General features: G+C 39.8%; 2 protein-coding genes across 2 annotated transcripts; both read right to left on the minus strand.

The window, feature by feature from the left end:
• Window positions 1–3,854: 3,854 nt before the first annotated feature.
• On the minus strand, window positions 3,855–4,889 carry LOC132932604 (ATP-dependent DNA helicase PIF1-like). Its single transcript, XM_060998981.1, has one exon. It carries the CDS (start codon window positions 4,887–4,889, stop codon window positions 3,855–3,857), a length of 1,035 nt encoding a protein of 344 aa, XP_060854964.1.
• A 2,945-nt stretch (window positions 4,890–7,834) lies between these two features.
• On the minus strand, window positions 7,835–8,271 carry LOC132933961 (uncharacterized). The gene has a single exon (XM_061000233.1). It carries the CDS (start codon window positions 8,186–8,188, stop codon window positions 7,835–7,837), a length of 354 nt encoding a protein of 117 aa, XP_060856216.1. The 5' UTR covers window positions 8,189–8,271.
• Window positions 8,272–8,533: the final 262 nt, after the last annotated feature.

Below are 8,533 nucleotides of genomic sequence, written 5' to 3' on the forward strand. Positions count from 1 at the left end.
ACGTTCATAACTGTTCATAACTCCCCGGGTCATCCGCACCGACGCCTTACCTACCTACCTACCTACAGAGTTGAAAACTGGCGTCGAATCTATGACTCTTAAGCCGTTTCGCCGTCCCGGCGAATCGCGAACGCGGTCCCGGCGTCCGCGGAGGGCTTTTGAGCCGGCGATCTCACCGCATCGGGCAGCGGACGACCGGCTCCGCCACCCTCGGACGTCGAAAACGCGAAAAAATCGGACCCTCCGACGCACGTATTTATGCCTGTATATAGTAATACCTACTCGACGGCGGCGATATCGGCACTCCACTCTCGGCGTCGTCCCGGACGAAGTCCGGCCGCCCGCGGCCTAGAAATTCAGCGGGGAACGCGAATATCACGTCGGCGGGGAGGTGAGACTTTCGAGAGAGCGGTGAGACGCGACTTTAGTCGAAAAACTCGGAAAACTCGGTAAGACGGCGACGACGCCGCGCTTTTCGCTATCGTTCTCTACGCCGCGGCGCTCTAAGATATTCAAGTACGGCCGCGCGCGGCCTATAAATTTAACGGGGAACGCGAATAAGTCGCGAACGGGAGGTGAGACGTTTCCAAAACAGTTAAAACTCGACTTTTCGAAAAAATTATCGAAAAACGCAGGCGACGGCGGCACTCCTATCGCACGTCGTCTCGGCCGCGGCGGAGGGGTGGTGATGGTGGTAGGCGGCGGCCGTCGTCAAGCGTAAGGATATATTAGTATATTTAAAAAGACATTCAAGTTTTCGAAATCAAAAAATCTAATTAAACAAATTATTTTCAGGACGGTCTACTGAAAACGGCCTCGCCGCGGCCGAAGAAGGTAAGGATATATATTTAGTATAATTAAAAAAAGCGTTCAAGTTTTCGAAATTGATAAATCTAATTAAACAAATTTTTCAGGACCGTAGGCAGACGGAAAGTCGGAGGCCGCTGAACGTAATGATATATTAGTATATTTAAAATAATTATCAAGTTTTTGAAATTTATAAATCTAATTAAACAAATTATTTTCAGGAGGCCAGCAGTAGTCGACCAGCAGACGTAAGGATATATTAGTATATTAAAAAAAAGCTATTGAGTTTTTGAAATTCATAAATCTAATTAAACCAATTATTTTCAGGAGGCCAGCAGTAGTCGACCAGCAGACGTAAGGATATATTAGTATATTAAAAAAAAAGCTATTGAGTTTTTGAAATTTATAAATCTAATTAAACAAATTATTTTCAGGAGGCCAGCAGTAGTCGACCAGCAGACGTAAGGATATATTAGTATATTAAAAAAAAGCTATTGAGTTTTTGAAATTTATAAATCTAATTAAACAAATTATTTTCAGGAGGCCAGCAGTAGTCGACCAGCAGACGTAAGGATATATTAGTATATTAAAAAAAAGCTATTGAGTTTTTGAAATTTATAAATCTAATTAAACAAATTATTTTCAGGAGGCCAGCAGTAGTCGACCAGCAGACGTAAGAATATATTAGTATATTAAAAAAAAGCTATTGAGTTTTTGAAATTTATAAATCTAATTAAACAAATTTTTCAGGACCTCAATCAGACCGCTGAAACTGCGCAGCCGCCAAACGTAAGGATATATTAGTATATAATATATTTAAGAAAACTTCAAGTTTTGTCTAATCAAACACATTATTTTCAGGAGCTGTACGTCACAGCAAGGGAGACGCCACCGAGCCCACCGCCAAACGTCGTAAGGATATAATATAAATACTTTAGTTTTTGAAATTAATAATTCTAATCAAACATATCATTTTCAGGTACCGATAGCAGACACCCAATAAGTGAGTTTTTAACAGGAACATTTTTTCTCAACAAAAATTTTTCTATGTTTATTTGATATGTTTTTTTCAGATGATCAATAAAATAATGACATTTATGACAAAAACATGACTATATCATTTAAAATTATATTTTATTTTCCTTTTCCTCTCCTACTGGATATTTTTAAATTACTATGTGTGTACTTTGGGTACAGTATGAAGGATTTTTTTAAATTTCTATTAGTTACCAAAAACATAATATAGTTCATACTATTACAACACAATAAATTATGTGTGGTGTGTGGATCAAATAAGAGTTATAAATAGTTATAATGGTTGTCAGGATGTCAGTGAAGTTAATGACATTAGGTAGGTATTGCATGGGATGTCTAAAGATTTGCATGTAACAAAATTAAAGATTTTAGAATCAATATACTACAATGAGTAAAACAAATACAACCTAAATTGTATACATATTTCCATTGTTAAAGTAATTTAATTTCATGTGTAATAATAATATAAAACTAATAAAAACTAATAAAAAAGTAAATAATATAATATGTGTTTCCGTCTCATCCGAGAGTTACTTTTCATAGCAATTGATCCAGTGGCAAAATAAATTATATCAATTCACGGTGACCTAGTATGTAGTAGCACACTACATAATATTAAAGTTTTTAGTGAATAAAATAGTATCATCAATGGTGTTTTATTATGTAAAACAAATTATGTAAAAAATAATCAACAGCAATTTGCAGTGTTGTAGCGTGTACAAAATGTTGCATTACACATTATCTTATATAATAAATTATAAACTAAATATTGTTATTAAGATATCCAATTGTGTGTATAGTATCAATGGTTTTTTAAATTGTTATTTTAGTTATATTAGTCAGGTTAGGTTCTACCCATGTACCAAATAGGACAAAACTGTTGTGCTTATTAATTTACTGTATTTAAAAAAAATTGTTATTGAACAAATGGTGTTTAACACAAAACAAATACTCTTTTACTGAGCAAAACAATTAATACAATGTCAATTATATAAATATTGAAATAATTACATTTATATATAGTAAGTAAATAGTAATAAAATCTAATTATATAGAATCTAATAGTAATGAAATCTCAATCATGAGTAAAACAATTAATAAAAATATGTCAATACGTTAATACAATTAAGTAATGTCTCAACCATTAATACAATATAAATCAATCAAGTAGTTCAGCGAAATACAGTGTACAAAATATTAAAAATATTGTGAGTACAGTGAAATTGACTGATTAATGTCAATAGCATATATATGATTACATAAAAACAAAGGATAACCATTAATACAATATAAATTAATACTACTTAAGAAAGAAATACAACAATAAAATGGTGTAATAAATATTGGGAACATAGTGAAATTAACTTATTAATGTTATTTATACATCATATAATATAGGTACATTAGAATCTTAATGTGTGAAATAAAATACAACATTTAAATTAAATTGTCTGTACTATCTGTACTATATCATACTATTCAATAGGATGTGGTACAATACAAATAACACAGACATTACATACATTGTTTGACATTAGTTACGAATTCACATTATAGTGAATTCGCATCCAGAGAGAACCACGAGGAGGTTGTCAAACTTTCTCTCCGTTTAGCCCGAAGGCAAGGTCCACGAAGTACCTCCACACAGACCACGTAGAACAGCGGTGTAACGTATTATGTTTGAAAAATATGTCACACGTGTTAGGTTTAAAGTCACCTAGACTATCATCATCATCTTTGAACATCGGGCGCATGTAGAACACAGACCACGTAGAACAGCGGTGTAACGTATTATGTTTGAAAAATATGTCACACATGTTAGGTTTAAAGTCACCTAGACTATCATCATCATCTTTGACCACCGGGCGCATGTAGAACACATACCACGTAGAACAGCGGTGTAACGTATTATGTTTGAAAAATATGTTACACGTGTTAGGTTTAAAGTCACCTAGACTATCAGCAGGCGTCACCTAATTATAATATACTTACCATTGTCACCACTCGTTGCATTACAGAACTTCCCTGTACACTATGTTCTTGGTGACGAATCGGCCGCTGTCATCGGCGTACATGCCGACTCTCACGGACTGTGCGTTTCTCACCCTCGAAAACGCTACGTACAGTTGCCCGTGTGTGAACACAGGCGACGTCAGTAACAAACCTACACAGTCGAACGTCTGACCCTGCGACTTGTTGATGGTCATGGCGAACGACAATCTCACCGGGAATTGAAGGCGCCGCAGTAAGATGGGCAGGTCGTCCTCGCCGCTGGACGTGAGCGGTATCTTGGGCACGACGATGTCGTCGTCCTGTGCTTCACCGCCCAAAATCCTAGCCTTGAAATTGTGACGCCGCAGTTCGGTGACCACCAACCTCGTACCGTTGCACAGTCGTCTCCTCGGATCGAGATTTCTGAGCAACATCACGATGCACCCCACCTTCAACGTCAGCCGGTACGGCGGCAGGCCGTCCGGTTCCAAGCTGTTGAGGAACTCCGTGGGAAAATTGGCCACTTCGTCGGGATCGTCCGCCATCATGGTGTCGACGGCGGTGTAGCTCATCTGAGCACCGTCGACGCGCTCCAGCACGTCCCTGTTGACACCTCTACAGTCTTCGTTGGTGGGACACACAACGATTCTCCGAGCGAATTCGTCGACGTTGGCCAACGACATTTGCTGCGGGTACACGAAATCGATCAAATCATCAACGTCGCATACCATTTGCCGCGGGATTTGCACGGTGTTCGGAACGCCGTCGACCGCGGGCAGTCGGCCGTTGCCGAGCTCAAGCAACCAAGTCGCAAAGTCCGCGTCGTGGTCCGCGCGCATGTTCTGGACCAGATTGAAGCGCTCCATGACGCGCCAAAGACCGTTTTCCTTGATCGACGACATGACGATCTCGGCTCTCGTCCCTCTCCGGACCACGGGCAATATCTGCCTGAAGTCGCCGGCGAACAGCATGGTTTTACCGCCGAACGGTAATTCCGATGCCATGACGTCCCTGAGCAGGCGGTCCACCACCGTCAGTTGCAGTCCCGGCGACATTGGGGCTTCGTCCCAGACGATGAGCGCCGCGTTGCGTATCTTCTGCGCTCGCTCGGACTGCATGGTGACGCTGGACGTCGAGTCTTCGGTCAGCGTGCCGAAAGGCAGTCCGAACGTCGAGTGTACGGTCATGCCGCCGTCCATGAGCGACGCGGCGATACCGGTGAACGCCACGCACAACACCTCCCGCTGCGGAGGTCGGTGCCGAAGCGCCCATATCAGGCATCCGTACAGCGTCGTTTTTCCGGTACCCCCCGGGTCCGTCGACGAAGAAAGTTTTCGCCACCTCGCGTTGGTCGTCGACGGCCGCCATCACGCGGTCGTACACCGTTCGCTGTTCGGCGTTCAAGGCGTCTACTTGTGGGGCCCACCGTGCCGCCGCGTCTATTGCCCGTAACAGCGCGTCGTCCTGCAGCGGTTCCAGTAGACGGGGGTCGGCGAGGGGCAGACCGTAGTCGCCCGGCGATTTCCGGTGTACACGAAGTAGATCCTCGATGGCCGCCAGACACGCGGCCCTCGCGCGGTCGACGTCTTGGAGACGGCGGTTGAAGTCCTCCATCATGTTTGCTTCGTTCGCCTCGTACAACGCCAGCGGGTTTGAGGGCTCGCAGAACACCAGTATAGTGACGAACAGATACCGCAGCTGCCGCGGTGTGTCCAACGTCGCCGATTCCGTCAAGCAATCCCGCCACGCTCGGTCGTCTTCCAATAATCCGAGTGCAACGGCAGCCGCCGTGAATGTTTCGTGAACGACCCCGTCCACCGTCCTTATGTCTTGAAAGGACTTCGGGCCTCTTCGGTTCAGAAGTAGCAATCTCAGGTGGAAACGGTCCCGGTCCAGTGGGTTTACTATGTACATCCGAGCCAACGTAACGTTTGCCATCCGAATCCGCCGCGGCAACCATTGGGTGACATTTCTTACGAGTACGTTTTCTTGATTACGTGGCATCTGCCAGGTGTAATGCGTCGGTATTTCTTGGTACAAGTATTGTCGAGCATTCACGTCTGTTGTGTTGAGCGCGAAGAACTGCGTGAGTTTCGTACTACGCACAGCTTGGTTCTGTAGCCGTTCTTCTGCTTGGCCCGGCGCAAAGTACACGTTCTGACGACCCTCCAGGTGGACAGGAAGTCTGACGACCGTGTGACTTTTGCCGTGCAATTTGTACGAAAACAACCGCCAGATGCCTTCTGGTGGGCTGACATATCTTGAGTTTACGTAACTGAAAATTAATATTGAAAAGATAACTAACAATGGCTCTATAGATGATACCGTCTGGTGTTGTGATTGGTATTATTATTATTATTATATAATTCAAGTAAATGTAATTTATTTTTTGTTCTGTAGACACAAAGCATTGCATTACAATGTGCATGTGACGAAGAATCCCTACAACCGTTGAACGATATATTATGATGTTTTAATAAATAAATGTCGTGAAATCAAATTGTTAATGTCAACTCGAGTAGCTAAATATAATCATAGTGGACGTCTAGTGAATGTTATGAATTAATTTATATAAGTAAACAATTTAATCTATAATTTACAGAGTTGGTATTAGTATATTAGTAGTATATTAGGTGATCAAGGTGATAACAGTGTACACATAAAATATTCAAAATTTAAATTATTATTATTATTATTATTATATTATATTATATTTTAAAATTTGTATCAGGTGGAATACATTATAACTGTATAATATTATTTAAGAATGGCAAAGCTGTAGGAATGTTAATTTATGCCAACGAAAATAACAATCCATAAAAGCATGTTTCACATTGCCGAGGTGTTGAAGTTTACAATTTGAGACAGTATATTATGTGATCACGGTTAAACTTAGATCAGGTTATAAACCAAAATTTATATCTATTAGGTATGTTAGTTAATTGGTGTACTTAATGTCATTGATGTTCAGTTCTGTATGCAATGTAATGTGTATAAACAACTTGAATGAAAAAGCATAAAATAACAAATTTAATGTAATAATAATAATACCTAAAGAACACACATTAAATGTTAAGTATATAATATAGCTAGTATACAATAGTAAAAAAACTAAAAGTTATCGGTAAACGATTACAACTACCCTAAAAACCTAAAAAATAGTGAGTAAAATAATTCATACACACTGGACACACTGCTAAAAATGACACATGCATAAAATATTGTTATATGCTAATAATGATGGAATGGTAATAATTTTCAATGTAATACCTATAATAAAAATCTATCAATAATAATGTAGACCACCTATAGAACTCTCTGTAGAAGTACATAATATAAGGTACAACCTACATATTAATTAATATATAATATTATAAAAATCTTAAGACACTATTAAATCATTTATTAATTAACTATTTATTTAATTTATGTTTAATACTGTATGCAATAGAATGTTTATTATACACAGCTTGAATGAAGACACATGAAAAAAAGGATTAAAATTATAAAAATTACACTATTGATGGGAATTATTAAAAATTAATAAATGATTTATTAGTTAACTATTTATTCAATTGATGTTTATTACTGTATAATAATAATAGCTTATAAATGTAGAAGTTCCTAAAGTTTTGCTCAACTGAATATTCTTATTAAAATGTAGAAATGTTTTCATAAAAAAGTGAAGTTCTTTAATCATTAAAATTTTAGTTTTTAGCCAATGTCAAACCAAAGTAATTTTATTATTTCAAACTAAAACGTGTACATATTTAAAATTAAAAACAAAACAAGAGTAATACAATGGAATAAAAACAAATGTAATTAAGTAACAGAATTTCTAAATTTAAGATTTTTATGTAAATTTTAAAAATTGTCCAATTTAATATTTAAAATTCCTGAACATATAAAGTAGTAAACACACTAAATAAACATACAATATACTATTATAATGATTATACCTAAATTTAGAAATATGTAAATTATAAAATTAAGTTAAGACTCACTTGGCAATCTCATCCTGGTCCTGAACTTCCAACGTCACACGGTCGTGTCCCTTGTATATATACTTGTAGATATACATGACACTCTTTATGGACGTGCATATCTCGACGTTGATGTGCGCGTCATACTTGGCCAGAAGGTAAGGGTTGTACGGCACTACACACTCGTTACCAACCTCACGACCTCTCACAAGTACCACCCGGCCGTCATCCGGTCGGCGGTACTTTGGATATCCGCCGTCCGCAACGTACACAGTCTCCTCTGCGTACGCTTTCGGGAAATCTTTGGAGCATTTGTTGTCCACCATGCACGGACACTGTGGATTGACTGTTCCACACGGCCCGTGGATCATGTGAGACTTGACGCAGTCGTGTAAGCGCCTGTCGATTGCGGGGTCCGGCAAGAAGGCGCAAACCACGTCGTCCACGTCCTCGGCCGTGCGGAACTTACAGTCCTCCGCCAGGATTATCAGTATATGCGCATGGGGCAGACCACGTTTCTGAAACTCGATAGTGTACACGTAAGCGCCGACATTACCAAACACACGATGTACAGTTATGTCACCTATTAGCTCCTGTAGCTTACTGTTGAACACTCTGGCCACCAGGTCCGGCCTGTCGCTTGCCGTGCTGTGGGCAGCCAGGTTTTCAGTGATCTCTGGCCACCTGGGATTGCACGTAAACGTTATGAACAGGTC

This window comes from Metopolophium dirhodum, chromosome 1 (genome assembly GCF_019925205.1).
Source record: "Metopolophium dirhodum isolate CAU chromosome 1, ASM1992520v1, whole genome shotgun sequence".
NCBI classification, from domain to species: domain Eukaryota; kingdom Metazoa; phylum Arthropoda; class Insecta; order Hemiptera; family Aphididae; genus Metopolophium; species Metopolophium dirhodum.

Coding starts and splice junctions, on each gene's coding strand:
- LOC132932604 (XM_060998981.1), bottom strand. CDS start 4,889: ATGTCGCCGGGACTGCAACTGACGGTGGTGGACCGCCTGCTCAGGGAC.
- LOC132933961 (XM_061000233.1), bottom strand. CDS start 8,188: ATGATCCACGGGCCGTGTGGAACAGTCAATCCACAGTGTCCGTGCATG.